This window comes from Coccinella septempunctata, chromosome 2 (genome assembly GCF_907165205.1).
Source record: "Coccinella septempunctata chromosome 2, icCocSept1.1, whole genome shotgun sequence".
NCBI lineage: Eukaryota > Metazoa > Arthropoda > Insecta > Coleoptera > Coccinellidae > Coccinella > Coccinella septempunctata.
This window is the reverse complement of record NC_058190.1, coordinates 45,743,716-45,760,688: the sequence shown is the minus strand read 5'-3', so window position 1 is coordinate 45,760,688 and position 16,973 is coordinate 45,743,716. Positions and strand designations below refer to the sequence as shown.

Genomic DNA, 16,973 nt, shown 5'->3' with positions numbered 1-16,973 from the left:
ATAAATCTATGGATGAAACCATAAATATAATGCATGAAACAGAAAAAAAACGCCTGAATAATGTCAAAACTCACCTTGAAAATTCAATATAAATTTTCTTTTATATCATTTGGATTCGAGACCCGGGGACATTCCAAGGATTGTAGAATGATGAAAGCTACCGAAAGGCACAAATATAATTAAAAAAATACGTTGCCATTGAAAGAGTTTTTACTATTATTCACAAGGTTGGCAAACGTTCCTGAATTGATCCATTGTCGTTTGACACATAGACAAATTAGTTTATCTATGGTTTGATATTTTTTATGGCTGATAACGATATGATTGGTTTTACGAATAAAAACGAAGTCTCATCTGAAGGATGCTGCATCGAAATCAATACCAGAAAAATGGAGTAGCTACATTTACATTTTTTTGTACTACATTCCGAAGGTAATTATAGTCCATAACCAACCAGAGGTTTACTTCTTGTGTTTACGTTCTATGGCGCCCACCAAATAAGCCAAATATTCAATATCCTCTGATATTGAAAGACATAAACCAGGACAGATCCTCAGCATACGTCTGACTTGAGACTGCCATCAATTCATGAGCCGAAAACCGGTAGCTATAGCTGGGGTTAAGATTTATACGCCATGCAATAAATGCCAGTATTAGCAATCAAATCTAGCCAGCCATCATAAAGTCGGGGGTCTGGACTCATAAACGTTTGTCTGGCCTTCCCTATCTGGACAAATTCAATCGCTTTCCCCAACCCCTGCGTCCACAGAAGTGGATGAATTTACTTTCTTGATTCTTCTTCGCTTCCCAAACTTTTCGGAGGACTGGGAAGGAAGAGATTCAACAGAATCAATCGACAATAGTCTTGGGCCAACAGAATTTTACTGGGAATATACCAATCGGAAAATAATGGAGTTTTGAATTAAAATTGAACACTTAATTTTTATCTTTCTTGTACAGAGTGGGAAAGAAGTAACGAACAAAATTCATAGCATTTGGTATTTACTATTTTGCAGAAAAAGTTAGCATTGCCATTTGAAAAAACCAAGTGACTAAAATCTACAGAGCTACTATTATCATAGTGAAATATTTTATTACACCAAGACCACCTGATGCTGAAAGTGTATTATTGTAATATTTGTGAAGATAATCAAACCAGGTTCAAGTTTTTGCGGACACTTTTCGTTACACTAGTTTGTTCTCCTTCTCTCTACCCTCCATAATTATGATGTGGAGCTTGAATGCCATAGGTAATATACTGACGTGTATTTCGAATCCTTTTCATTTTTCATTGAAGAACCCTTCTTCACTTTTTTACTGCTGGTTATATTCCCACGTAAACCCTGAATCGAAATATTGTAAATTCAGGAGATTATATTCTTAGGGCCATAAAGAGTTAGTGGAAATACTGCTGTACCTAATTCATTGTACGTAATTAATGTTTACGACTTCGTCAAATTACCAGTGTCATAAAAAGAAGGTGTATTCACATGTGAATAAATCAATATTAATTAAACGGCTAATGATTCAATTTCAGTTTTCGTTTTATGGAGGCCTCTCGGTTCTGCGAGGGCTATCAGGACGAAATAAATTTCCATTAGGTCCGACCGAACCAATGCTGATCATTACAAGAGGTGCGGTTTAGTTTCGTTGCTGTCATTATTTCCGTCTAGACTTATGTTCTTTCTTTTCGATTTTGTTTATAATCGAGCAAGAGAAACGTTATTATGGATCGGTCAGAGAGGTTCCATTGGCTGGCCCGCAAGATCCATAGATCTAACACCATTAGATTTTTCTTCGTGAGTTGTTTGAAACTCGTTTCTCTTAAAACATCTCTAAAAAATTATAGCTTCGCTGATTTATCTGATTATGCAGTAGAATATTTCATTCTTCTGGAATTAAACTAACTGATTTTTCTCCAATGACCCTGCGTTAACCAGAGACACCTTGTTTCTGTAACCTGTGATTTAGTCGATTAAAAATGGCTTTTTTACGTTTTTCGAAGTCTTGGATGCTGCGACAATTCGATTATGTTAATCTATAAATATTCAACATCGAATTTTCTCCCTGCAACTGATTTAATACTCGCTTAGGCCCAAGGAATAACAGCATCACTTTCCATGTTAAAATATTCAGATTTTATAATATCCGTTTTATTATTCATAAGACATGATTTTCAACATGGTTCCGGACAAACCCATTCAGCAGAGTATCGACAGAAAGAAGTAAAAAAAAGTTTATCACACTGAAACCACGGAATAGGATGGTATACGATTTTCGATGTAAACTCTTAAACTTGTGCGTTCCATCTGCGGCAAGGTGATAATAAATTTCGAGAAAGGCACTAAAACGCTCCTTTCAACTTAATGTAATACGTGACAAGCTGTCTTCTGCTTCGGTATTTTTTTCAATGGAAATCAAACCTCAACATGCGGTTGTTGTATTGACGTTGTAAACTTTATGGGAGAAATGCGCCGAAGGAAATTACTCATTTTTTCAATTAGCCTTTGGAAGGAATCTTTTATTTCTTGATGGCTTTGAAAAAATGTTTCGTCTAGCTCTAGCACCACCTTGAATGTTATATGGGAGGTCTTTATAAATGGCTGTAACATAGCGGTTGGCTTTGAGTTGCTGCTTTCTAACTGTATATCAAATAATTTCAAAATTGTCGCTCATTGTGATGTTAAAATCATACAACCCCGATGGAGGCCATAATAGTTCTCAGGGTCGCATTCAACGCAACCCTACTTAAAATCTACTTAAAAAATCTTCCAGTCCGAATGAAGGATGAGGAAGAAGTCGAAATATACTTGACACTTGAATCACCAGTGTTGTAATTCTATGATATACTTCAAAAAACATTGTAACCTTTGAGCATATTCTATGATAGTAGCATTCGAAGCATAGAACCGCAAATACATCAACAACTCCCAGGGTGGCAATTGTCCTTCAAAAGTTGTCAAATCCTTCCACCAAGAATGTCTTAGACGTGTTAGTATGTACCTGAAATCCATAATGGGCGATGCAAACGAGGCCATCATAGACAAAATTTTCGATAACATCAATGCTTCCCATCCAGACTGCCAGCTGGCTGTTGCAGCCATGACCGGCTACATTTACGGTGTCATCATGACCAAAATCGGAAAGACACTGGCACTGGCCACCGGAGGCGGCATCATACTTCTCCAGCTTGCAAACAACCACGGCATAATCACGATTCATTACAACAAAATCGCCATACCGAGAAACGCAGCCTACATGAGGAACTCTGTGGGTGATAGTTTTTGCCACGCCATCGATTCCATTTATACTTTTGCGAAGACGAACACGGTGTTCAGTATAGGATTCATTGGAGGGATGCTGGTTGGAGTGGGGAGCTGTTTGTAGTTTTATTCTTTTTAGGAAGTATATTTTTAATTTTATAAAGTTTTGAACTTCAATAAAGTCCACTCTACAGACCAATAATTGCAGATGCACTCCATCTGATGGAGGACCTGTGTTTTCTTAGGCAGCAGTTGGCAGTTTTTTCCTTCTATATGGATGCAACCCTTAAGGCATAAATTATAGATTATAGAGCGTTGTTTCGAAGACTAGGCTATAGTAGTTAAGAAGCTAAAGAAGCTAGAATCTTCACACTCTAAATTACTCGACGAAACTACTATCCTAGTCTAAGCAACGATTGACAGTCAGAAGCAAACCTAACATTTTTTGCCGAAGTTATGTGTTAGATAGATTTTTGGCAAATCCGTTTCTATCGTTATGCCAAATAGTGAATGTGTCCTTCAGATGAATTGAAACTAGGATCATTTGTGGCAGAACTTGGCAGATCATCGTGTAGGTATGAATGCTCCATCTGGGAGGCTGAATTCATTTCTGATTTCTCTGAAATCAACCTTGAATTTTGATCTGGGGACCTAGCTAAAAATCTAGCCGCATGCACATATCGAAAAGATGCCCGACAATGTTGAGAACCATAAGATACTTGCCAGTGGATTCTTCGAGGAAGAATTCCTCCAGATTAATTACAACTCCCTAATGGGCCGCCAACAATGATTCACGTATTTTCACGGTGGGAGTATCTCTGGATACAGCGGCATCGAGTGGGCAATAATTATCTTAAAGCTTCCATTACGGAGAAAGTATGGGCGTATCGAAAATAGCGAAAATAATGAAAAGACGCGAAGTTGAAATGACTCTTAATTGACGCCATAACTAATTCCGCGTGTTTGAGGCTGTCCGACCGGCCTCACGAACTGTAATTTAATGGAATTGGCCAGAGATTGGTTTCTTCAGAGGAAACGTTGAAACTTGATATTAACGCTAATATGTGTTCCTGAATTGAAATATTGAGATCGCTGGCGATCCTTCGGCATTCCGTCAAAGGTTTTCGAACAGTCTGGAATTCGCATTGCTGCTGAAACAAATTTTTGATATGACTCGACCACTGAATACAACTATATTCTGTTCCCGAACCCGGTGTGGTCGTTTTTTGCCCCACGCCAAGTTCAGGTAGTTGAGAAGTGGATGACAGGAGATGAGAACAGCGAAAACCAGGCTCTGTGGCCTTTGCTCTTGTTGATCGATCTGGATGCTTGTCAAGCATCAAACTGGATGCACTCCACCCAAGAATATATGGCATAGATAGAAGGTTCAATAGGGGATCAGAAGTAGTGGAGATGTGTAAAATTGTAAAAGCACTACCTTCTGATATCTTCAAGGTTTCAGCTATCTCAAGCAGTTTTATTCTGCTGTCTTCCTCTATACCACTAAGAGACGATCTCTCAAGATGAGAACGTTCTATAGGTTTAATGAGTGTGGTATTTGTAGAGGCATAATATAATTGTGACAGTTTTGTGGTCGAAACATAGATATAGTTTTTAGTTCTATGTAAATAATTAGAATTTAAATTATCACCTATGTGTTAAAAAACGATTGATAAAAAAATATATAAAAGTCACACTGAAGTATTGTATGTTTTCTCTGTATTTCATATTCTAATAATACAACATATTCATTCTTTTAACATTGTTGGGTAGATGGAGGCTCGATACATTTATTAGAGGGAAAATATACGAGGATGTATTAATATCCAGTTAGTCTAGACCAGTTCCTTCATAAAAAAAATATTGCGTAGTGCCAGTTTGAAGTTTGAGGTCAAAAAAGTAAACCAGAGTTACGCAATGAATCAAAAAAAAGAAGATGTCCACCGAAATTGTGAAAATCGAAAAAATTGGAGTATTGAGACGTCATCAAGTACCTGTATTTAAAAGGGTTAAGAAGTATGCAGATTTACGAACATATGCTTGGTACCCTTGGTGATCAATGTCCTTCGTATGCGACCGTGAAAATTTGGACTTCAACCTTCAAAAGAGGTAAATTTTCCATTGAAGATGATGACCGATCGGGAAGGCCAGTTTCTGTGTCAGTCCCCAAAAATATCGATGCAGTTCATGATATGGTTTTATCAGACCGTAGAATTGGGCTAAAACGGATATCTGAAGCACTGAATATTTCATACGAACGCGTTCATCATATAGTTCATGTCAATTTGGACATGGGAAAAATTGCTGCAAAATGGATCCCCAAATGTTTGAATGTTGACCAAAAACGTGCAAGGGTAGAAGCATCGCGTTCGATCTGTGCTCGATTTGAAAACGATGTAGACTTCTTAAACCGAATTGTTACTATGGATGAGACTTGGGTACATTTCTACGATCCAGAAACAAAGCAACAATCGATGGAATGGCGATACTCTGGTTCTCCAAGACCTAAGAAGTTTCGTGTCCAAAAATCTGATGGAAAAGTTCTTGCTTCAGTTTTTTGGGATTGCCATGGAGTAATAATGATTGATTTTTTGGATAAGGGTAGAACAATATCCGGAGATCATTATTCGGCGTTACTGACCACTCTACAGGAAAAAATTTAAGAGAAAAGACACGGAAAGCCATTCAAAGGTGTTTTGTTTTTGCAGGACAACGCCCCTGCACACAAATCTCATGTTGCCATGCAAAAAATTCGTGATTTTGGGTTTGAATTACTAGAACACCCCCCTTATTCACCAGATTTGGCTCCATCTGACTATCATCTCTTTCCTCAACCGAAAAAAAGTTTAAAAGGTCGTAAATCTTCCAACGAGAAGGTATTAAAAGCTGTGGAGGTCTGGTTTGCAGAGCAAGAAGAAACATTTTTTTTGAAAGGTCTAGAGACGTTGCAGGTTCGCTGTAATACATGTATCCAATTAAGAGGAGAATAATGTTGAGTAATAAAATATATTGACATTGAAATCTTGTTTGGTTCTATAGTAGGCTAAGAATTTTTCAATATATCCACCCCTGCACAAAGAAATGTGCAATTTCTATTTGAAAGTTGCAGTAAAACACCCCCTGTCTTCGCTGCTACACTATTAGTTATCACGATCTACCTTTTTCTCATCAATCTCTTACACTTGGGATTCCCCACCTTTCCGGATTTCCCTCCAAGTCATGTAAATATAATTCGGCGGTGCCATAACTCTCTATTTGTCTTGGAGTCAACGATGCACCGGCCGGGGGGTTGCTATCCGCTCCCTACGCCGGAAATGAGGGGCCCTAATGCAACGTAACAACCCCTCGCAACAACCACATGTCGACGCGGATAAAACAAGTGCTAAATTCACGGTTTCCCAGAGGATCTTGGCGGACTCAATTAAATTATTAACGGCTTGGCGATGTTTGTATACACACAGACCGTGAATCGCTAAAAGTCAACATGGAAGGAAGGATGAAGCCGGTAGATTATTAGTGGTGTTTATTAATCGTCGGGTCTGGTTTGGCGGTTAATTAACTATTTGTAGTGAGCTAGTGATTCCGATTTTGGGGGTAAATAAACGAGATCGTGGACGGTATCGAAGTTGGCGGGTTTCTCTCCCTGTTTTGGTATTCACGTCAAATAGGGAGGCAACGGGATAAGGGGTGATATAGACCTGGGGAATCGGAGGTTTGGTGGGAATTCATACACGCAAATTGGGATCCGGTCATGAATATGGGCGAAGAAAATTATACAGGGTGAGTCTTTGACTCGTACAAATATAATATAACAGTAGATTCTTGAGGTCACAAGAAACACTTTTTTCCTTTACCATTTTTTCCGAATCGGCTCTGTTTAAAAGGTACAGGCTATTGAAAATCCATAAAAAGTGTTATTTTACTTCTATCTCACAAACGGTTTTATCGAATGAAGTGAATTTCGGAATATAGTTTTTCATTTACCTATTTGATCTTTTCCGAGCACAAGATATGCACCTAGGTCTTGCAGTTTTCTCATTATGACCATTACGTACCATAAAATACGAAAAATTCAAAGAACCCAACTCTTGAAAGTAAGTTGGATGCTATCTAATGAATATTTGAACGTTTTATAAAATAAAAGAAGTCTTTATATTTTCTTGTATGCCGTTTTCGATTTGATCTTCAAAAATAAAAAATATCTGTGATATTCGGAAAATTGGGTACACAGATGTGTAGTATCACAGATTTAGCTATACTCCATTTACTTTTATTTTAGCACTCAGTTGGTCATGGAAATTTGACACATTTCACTCTGTATAGTACGAAAATGTGGGGTTATGAAGGTTGTCAAAACATTTTTGGGTTTTAAATCAACGGTATGTTACCCGTTATACGTAAAAGTTTCTGTTATTACGTATTTTATCACAATGTCGAAACTCTTCGGAAAATATGTGACGAACATAATTGAAGTTTATAGAAACTGATTGAGGGCATACCAAATCCAGTTATTTGCATGGAAAATACAAGGGATCAGTTTAATATCATAATATGCACTAGCTTGAGGATAGTTAATGTTCGTTATCTTCTTGGGCTAAAGTTTGAATACGTTACATCAGTTGTAGATTTCAAAAATATTAACCCGAAGATTATGCATATGATGCAGTGGTTGGGAATGGGTATCTCCCGAAGGAATTAACAGATAATTACAAGAATGCTAAATTCTTCAACAAAACAGGACAACTGGCGCGTATTTGTGGCGGTTTATCTTAATACATTGATATAATAATAATTAGGTATTTATTGGTACCTTAAGACATTTACAATGTATAGGACAAGTCAAATGAAAAATAGAAAAATAAATTTTCGGGAACTTATTCTACGATGATATTAATCGAAAATCCTATAGTAAACTTTTCGCATGAATTCACTCGAACATAAAATTATCAAATGCCACCACTTTTTTGATAGAAGGAAATTCTTTGTCATCCTCTTCATTCACAATCTTTCTGACTGTGGAAATATTCAGCTGAAATATAAGTTGTTTAGATTCAGATGAAACATTATATAAATTCTCTTACATTGAATATGTTCGCTACCGTCTGACGTATTGGGGATTTTAGAATATCAGGGTATAATTATTTGAATGAGCGGACCTGAATTCTAAATAGCACTTCCTGAAATCCTGTCTCTTTTTTCAATCACTTTCGGCATTTTCGTATTAAAAATCGATATTAGTTGTGTGTAAGATGTTTTAAGACATCTTAGTTGTGTGGCAACGGCGTGATGACATTAACGACATTTCATGAGTGCCAACCTTATCGTTCCAATTTTAGTATATGTACCGCCGAAGCGCGTACTGCCAACCTTACTCCGTTCTAGTTACCAAAACTTGAGGAAATTATTTCATGGCCAACCGACTGCTAAAATAAATGTGAATGGAGTATAGTTATTTTGAAGGTAAGTTTGATTTTCCATGGGTGGCACGTGGCACAGCTTATTATGAAAATTTAAAATCTTTTTTATCAGGGCCGAATCGGAAAAAATGGTATGGTAAAAAAGCTTTTCTTTCGACCTCAAGAATGTACCGTTGAAATATATGTACGAGTCAAAGACTCACCCTGTATAGACACGATTAATCCGAAATACTGATAATACATTTTAAAGTCTCTTTAAAAACATGATCCAAGTGCAAAAAGTAAGGGTTCTCTCTAATATCTACATACATTTTTTAGCAGTGTAAACGACACATGATGCTCAATTTCTAGCAAGTTGAGAGTTGTACCAAAAGACCATAAAGAATTCCTTTATCTGTCTCAAACTGTCCCCTTGATTCTGCTTTATAATTGTTTTTTGGAGCATCATCAAGTATGGCAATGGATAAATTCACAATCAGAAGGCGCCTTGGTTGAAAGTTTGCCAAAATCAGAAACATCGCAATCAATGGCCGTATCTCAAACTTTCCGCACTGGTATCTACATATATCATTCAGTCGATATGTCCGATTTCATTAGTACCAATTATTTCTCAATTTATCCGGACCATAAGAGTTTCAACAAAAGATGCTGGACCGAGGTGAGCTCGACACAACAAAGTAAATTATCCGACAAGACCATAATAACCTGCTCAAATTTATTACAACAACCTGAAACCTGTTATTAGGTCTGTCTAAAATAACGTTGCTGCGGTCTTGCAGATCGACTACACTTCAAAATCTCGCAAAGTGCGTTTTATTATGCATGCAGCACATTGAATGTTTGCATAAGGGGCCGAGGATCCATTTTATGTTTATTGAGTTATTCGAGAGAAGTCGATGATGGATATCAGTCTTTATCTCAGTCGAAGAATGACTTATTTGCCCAGCCTGAAGAATTTATGGGAAGAAATCAACCCCTAACAGACTGTGTTTCATGATTTTTGATCGAGAGGGACCAATTGCAAATTTTGTTAAATGTTTTTGACTAGTACCTAGTTCATTGTAGTAGTCGACGATGCTAAATCGGGATATACTCAAGAGTCGTGGAGACCTAGTGGATTTTGAAGATTTGATGGTAGAAAGACTATTTTGCAAGTTTGGCGCCCTCCCACACATTTCTGTCACGCTTAAATTGTCAGATTAAAAAAAATATATACTTTTCAACATGTAATTAACCACATATATCTTATTCTGACGAGCTCGAGTATGTACACTACGCAAAAAAATTAACGCACATTCTGAAAATCCCAATTTTAATGAAAGTTAAATCTACATTGACTTAATAACTTATTTTTTATGTTCTCTCGGGAAGGTTTTGAACGAAACAAGACACATCAAATGGAAGAAAAATTCAGGATTTCACCGGATCTTAGTATACTTGGTATTTCCACCCCTTGCGTTAATTACAGCTCGGCAACGACGGTTCATACTCAAAATTAGTGATCTTAAAATGTTCTGATCTAATCCTTCCCAGATTTCTCCGAGTTGGATTCCTAAGTCATTTAGAGTAGCTGGATGATTTTCTGAACTTCTCAGCCTTCTATTGAGGTTGTCCCAAACCTGCTCAATCGGATTGAGATCTGGACTTCTTACTGGCCATTCCATTCGAGAGACTTCAACCTCTTCAAGGTACTCCTGAACGATGCGCGCACGATGGGGTCTGGCATTATCTTCCATAAAAATGAAATTTTCACCAATGTATGGGACAAATGGCACTACATGCTCTTCAAGAATGTTCCTTATATACTTATCAGCATTCATAGCTCCATTGTCAAGGACCACTAGGTCTGTGCGAGCAGTCAAAGATATTCCACCCCATACCATAATCGATCCTCCCCCGGAAACCAGTAGTATTCAGGAAATTGCACTGAGCATATCTTTCATGTGGACGTCTGTATACAAGGGAACGTCGATCTCAATGGTAGAGGCAGAATCTAGACTCATCTGTGAAGAGAACTCTTTTTTCCCAATCGGCCTCTTCCCAATGGATATGCTCTCTCGCAAAATCCAAACGCGCCCTTCGATGGCCTGGGGTAAGAGCTGGGCCTCTTGCCTCGACACGAGGCCTTAAATCATATTCTCTGAGGCGATTTCTTATTGTCGGAATGCTAATTTGCACCTCATGAGTTTGCTCAAGCTGAATATGAAGGAGGCGAGCGGTTGCAAACCGTTGTCTCAACGAAGAAACTCTCAAGTAACGTTCTTGAATGGCGGTTGTTACCCGTGGTCTACCCTGTCCTGGTCTTCGGACATTCATACCTGTCTCCCCGAATCGCTGCAACATTCTGGACACACTTGTATGGGAAACTCCAAACCTTTCTGCAATTCTTGTGTATGTCCACCCTTCTTCTCGAAAAACCACCGCTTGGGCACATTCCTCTTGGGTCAAACTGGGAGAATTGATCGAGAACAACTGATTTTAGAATGGAGCCAATACATTCAAAATCTGATAATATCATCTTTTTTTATTCCTGCTGGGAAAAAACATCTGTATTGAAGAAAACCGTTGAAAGTGGATAACATATGCATGTATAATTCTGATAAAAATAATTATCATTGAGAATACCTTCAGTTGTAGAATAAATTTGAGATTTCCATAATGTGCGTTAATTTTTTTGCGCAGTGTATAATGATCGTTTTTTTTACTATTTTGACAAGCTGTCCTAGACAATTCCCCCTGTATAGAGATCAAATTTTTGGTAGAGCTACTCTAGAGGGTCCAAGGTCTCTTTATATTAATCTGACACGCTCGAGTGAATCCCAAATTTCCTTTTTGGGCTACCCAACTATAGTAGGTAAGTAGTACCGTGTGATGATTTAGAATTTCATTTATCTCATTCCTAATCCCCAATTAAAATAATGAACACTGCTAATAACGATGATTGCATAAGAACTACAAGAAAAATCCTTTCTAAAAACGGGCAAATAATGGAGTGACTGCAACAAACTCAGAAATTCCACACGAGTCAAGTTCCCAGCTAAGGCTGGGCCTTCGTACAAGGAGAACCCGCTTCACTAAACGTGAATCATCGTATCGACACACGAATCTATCGCAGAATTGAGCAATGTAAAATCAATTAGACCAAGTGACTAATAGAAAAAAACCCCCAGACACGAACCCCAGAACTGACGTGGTCGATCGAAATAGTAACTGCACGAAAAGTTCAACTCGGTTCCTGGTGGTCCAGGTCGTCAAGGTCTGTTCACAGCTTGCTTCTCTCTATCTTCCGCATCTTGATTTAGGAGTGAGGTCCATTCTACCTTATTATTAAGTCGTCGAAGTTAACCCTTTAGATTTGTGGCTCAGTAGGTCGAGAAATGTGGACTTTCAACCATCAATTATAGCTTTGATGTATGGATGTCATCACTTTTCCTGATGATCTAATGAATTTGGCGGAGAAAGTTCTGTTTAGAAAGCTCCACAAAAGAGTTTCAAGAAACGATAGAAATGTTGTAAGTGTAATGCTCCATCTCCAGAAATGATTCGTGATATTTTTGAAACTGGGGTACGTCTTTGTTTCTTTCATCTTTCATTTGTTTCTGGAAGTTGGAGAACATTAGGTAGGTACCCACTTCCAGGATAACATTTCATGTCGAAATATCAATAATGAGACTCAAAGTTAGTAACTAAAAATCACCGATACTTGGCACTTTACGAAACAGACTGTAGTATTCACCAGTTATAGAATGAACGCTCTCTCCTTTAACACCAATTCAATAAAGGTTCCCGTACATGTAGCCAAGATAAAACCTTAATTACCTCTCGCTATCAAATTATGTAAATTCCCCAATAATTATAATCATTATTATGACCGCGTATGTATTTACATGCGCATCGGTTTTGGCTTTATAGTCGAAGCGCGCTGCTTGAAATTTACGAACGAATATTTAAAAGCTAGTGAATAGCTTCAATAAAACTATGGCAGACTGGACGCGTACAGAAGCTGCGCATCCAATTAAAATTCTCGGAAGTTCTCTGTCGTGAGAACACTCGCATACCTTTATTTTTTTGAAATTCTCGAGAAATTATAAGTCAGATTGGTTGAATGTAAAATATTCTGCTCTTGGGCTCTTTACTCCCAACCAATGTTACATTTTTCCTTGGAATTTTTCAGATATTGGGTAGGTCAGAAGATATCTACCGCTTTTGACGACTGTTTTCACATGAACAAGTAACTATGTATATTCTTACTCAACTAGCTTCCCACCGACCAATACCAATCCTAAATGAAAGGCTTTCATAAAAATGCCACACAATTATGAAACTTCCAATTTCATCCAGTATAAACAACACAATGGACATCGGGCCTCGTCAAATCCCTAAACTCGTTCGGTGAGAAGGGTTGGCCTGATTAATTACCTCCCTCGAGGATCCAGACTCTTAATTGTTATAATTCATCGACTAACCTCGTTTAAATAGCTGATTAAATCTTTTTGTCTAACGCGCCATCAGCGCCGAACACATCATAGGCCACAAACGTCGAAAACGGAGTCTACGTCTAGAGAGGATTTATAAATCTTATTAGTGGTCTTTGTTGCTTATATACGCCAAACAATGGGAGGTGAATGGTCATTTTTCGATGATGATGAGTGTAGCTCACTCGGGGATTCATTCAGCTACTAGATTTCTCGAGACTGTGAAAGAAATAGGGAGAAGAAATAGAACATCGATGCATCGATACAATAATGAATTTTAAAAACATCTCACAATCATTTATTAACGTTGTTTATTTCTTATTGTCCATTCCATTCAGTATAAAAATTACCAGATTCAAACATAACCATAAATATACTAATTTGTAAGTTATAGTTTCTATGCACATAACCCATTTCTTCTTCTTTGCCAGATTAACTAACATAGAACACTATAATGACAACAAAATTCCTAAAACGAAGTTGAATCTATGACACCACATTTCTGTAATGTGCTATGTTTCAAGGTTAATTCTGTGGATCTTTTCAACCGAGTTTAATTCAATCAAAGTGCCCAATTTTTCCAATCAATGAGTGAAAATAATGAACCAAATTGCAGTAATCGTAAGTTCTTCTGCTTCTACTCAAGTCTTCAATGATATTTCTAATTCCATCCATTCTGGCGGTCTGTATGCGCTTGATGTGTGTAGGAGTTGATGCTTCCAAGACATCCTTATTTCCGTCATAAAAACAGGGATCGTTTATTTATTGCCACACACCGAAACCGCATCCAGTAGCATCTACACCCGATAGATACAAATAAAAATTAATTAAGTGCAAATGATCTGGTTACGTTAAAAACTGCAATCAACGATTTATTTAGTCTACCGCGTGGGCAAAAAAGTATTGGGCAATGAACATTGGATAAAAATAAACATCTTCACATAAATAATGCGGGTAAAGAGACGGACTTGTTCAGAAGTCCTTTTTATATGCTAGCATCCCGAGTGCACTACTCCAATTAGTGTATTTTATGGTTCAAATGGTTCTATTTCGAGTTAACTTTCACATCTTTCCAGAGACATAAATACCAAGTGATCCCATTTCGTAAAATTATTCATACTAATTTGAGTTTTGTCGTTTTTGAAGGACTTTTCGGACAGTGATTCGCGAGAACAGGATGTCTGTGATCTGTGATGTGTTTCCCAAGCAAATGGCCATAGAATCGACAAAGGAATTGAATTAATGTTATGCATTCTTTTTCTTGTAGAAAAATGGCACAAAACAACACGCCAGTTGTTCTAATTAACATGATAGACTGCTCTGGATATAACCGATAGATTAATGGGTTGATTAATTAATTTTTGATTGCTTCATTACATTTGTATGCATAGTGTCTCTTGTATTTTTTCCCTAAAAGTAATGGATTTAGCAACGATTCATCTACACACTGTATATTGAAAATTTTAACGAAATATCTTACCCTCTCAGTTTCATCAACGAAAAATTTACATTTTTGACATCTAATATCTCAGAAGAGAACCATATTTGGTAATATATTTCTTCACGAAATTTTGATTGGACAAGAAATCACCTCCTCCATCTTACATAAACACCCTGTATAAAATAAGTGAACGTTCGTCTTGGCAGATATCAAAACGAAGAAAATTGATTACTGAAATCATCTGATTAAATCTTTCTCCTAATAAATTCAGTGATTTTCTCCCATCTGTAACGGCAGTTACAAATTAAAGAACTGATCGACCAAAGCTGACATATGCGATTGAAATAGGAGATAACAAACACATCGTTAACAGTTTCTTGAGCGGAACAGTGTTATATCAATGGCAGATTAATCTTGTTTATACTAAACGAAACACTCAGCTCTAAATAACCATTAATTTCAGAGAGATTCTACTGATAACTTTATGCCAGTTTATCATAATTCGACTCACAGAAAATTTCCCATACCATTGAAATGATGGATGCAATATATGAGATATTATTTTTTTCATTTTTACTCCACAAGGCTGTAGAAAAAACTGAAACAAAACCATTTATGTATAAGATTGATATCACATCTACCAAATCATTTGACATGAGATGAATTTAGATAAGCAGTTATGAATGTTTTTAAAGCCTAAAATGACAATTTTCAATATACTCGAGCGTGTCGGATTGATACAGGTGGGAATACCTTGGACCACGTGGAGTACCTAAACTATAAAGCAATAAATCATTTATTCTTCTGTACAAACCCAACAGAGCTAACTGAAAATAGCGTGTCGAATCCATAGAGAACCAAAAATTTTCATGATAATTTCTAAGACATCGGTTATATTGCTCAACTAATCCACAGTATTGTTATTCCCGTATGGGGTCATGTAATGGTTGCAAAATGGATTTGTCGAACAAAACGAACATTATCGAAGCTTCATTTTTATTGGTGTCATAAAATCACCAAATTCACGGTAGCCAATTGAACAGATTAGCGTGGAAAAGTGACAAAAGACACTAAGCTATGAGTGCCTACGGTTGACTAGAAAAGAAAGAAGCTATGGATAATTTGATTACTGTAATACACAGGACTACCTACCTCCCTTTTTTCATTTATTTTTCAAGTCAAGGTTCAAGATACAAGATTTAACATTCCAGGAAATATGATTTATTAAAATTCAGTTCCATAATATTCAAGAGGTGAGAGATTCTTTAGATTTTTGACCTATACAAATTCAATAAAGTTGACCACAATGGTTTACGAAAAAGGAGCCTGGATTGTGGATGAACAATTTTACAATTTGAAAAAACACGTTATCGAGATCACTAATATTCAAAAGAAGCTATGGATAATTTGATTACTGTAATACAGGACTACCTACCTCCCTTTTTTTATTTATTTTTCAAGTCAAGGTACAAGATCCAAGATTTAACATTCCAGGAAATATGATTTATTAAAATTCAGTTCCATAATATTCAAGAGGTGAGAGATTCTTTAGATTTTTGACGTATACAAATTCAATAAAGTTGACCACAATGGTTTACGAAAAAGAAGCCTGGATTGTGGATGAACAATTTTTCAATTTGAAAAAACACGTTATAGAGATCACTACTATTCAAAAATTCTCCACTGAAAATCAGTCTCTCTTCCACGCCCTGTACACCAAGAAGAGAATAAAAAAATTATACCTATAGTGCCAATGGCATAGGGCGAAGGATAATGCTTTGCATATCAGGGTGATAATCCAGCATAACCAAATTAATTTCGAAGCCAACTTGGGCAATTTTTAGCTGATCCACTTCATTTCGTAGTTTTTGGAAATAATGAACTAACAGAAATAATTAAATGGAACCGACTGCAAACCTCGATAGTCGTCCTAGATCAAAACCTCTCACAGGGGTAGAAAATTCTACCTGGCCTCGTTTAAATGATCCAGTTGTGATACCGAAGAATCTCTTAATTGGATGGCCATTACTCCTAGGGACAGAAATCGATACAATTATAAATCCAGGCATTCCACTTTTGAACTGGATCTCAATTAACATTATCCCTTTGCCAACGTGGCGTATTGCATAACCTACGCCGTTAAGGGCTCACCTATCAATAATGCAACACGGAGTAGGGAGTGCAAAAAATCTCGGAAAATGAGATCATTTTATGAATGGGCGAGGGTATAATAAGAAGGGCCCAAGGATGTATACGTGATACTTGATGATACCGAGATCAACAGCACCCCATTAAGAATATCCACCCCTCGGATGAAAATAAGAGTTTGTTGCGTATACATCCACCCTCTTCATATAATTAACAGGCTGGCGGCCAA

The 16,973-nt window shown here is 37.1% G+C and overlaps 2 protein-coding genes across 3 annotated transcripts in view; one reads left to right on the top strand and one right to left on the bottom strand.

The window, feature by feature from the left end:
- The window catches only part of LOC123306506 (protein Wnt-4-like), a 51,192-nt gene that overhangs the window by 15,424 nt on the left and 18,795 nt on the right, over positions 1–16,973 (bottom strand). The window lies entirely within an intron of this gene.
- LOC123306508 (FUN14 domain-containing protein 1-like) lies at positions 2,910–3,465 on the top strand. The gene has a single exon (XM_044888550.1). It carries the CDS (start codon positions 2,998–3,000, stop codon positions 3,385–3,387), a length of 390 nt encoding a protein of 129 aa, XP_044744485.1. The 5' UTR covers positions 2,910–2,997; the 3' UTR covers positions 3,388–3,465.

What these genes read in the sequence shown, in the direction of transcription:
- LOC123306508 (XM_044888550.1), top strand. Translation starts at nt 2,998, where the DNA reads ATGTACCTGAAATCCATAATGGGCGATGCAAACGAGGCCATCATAGAC.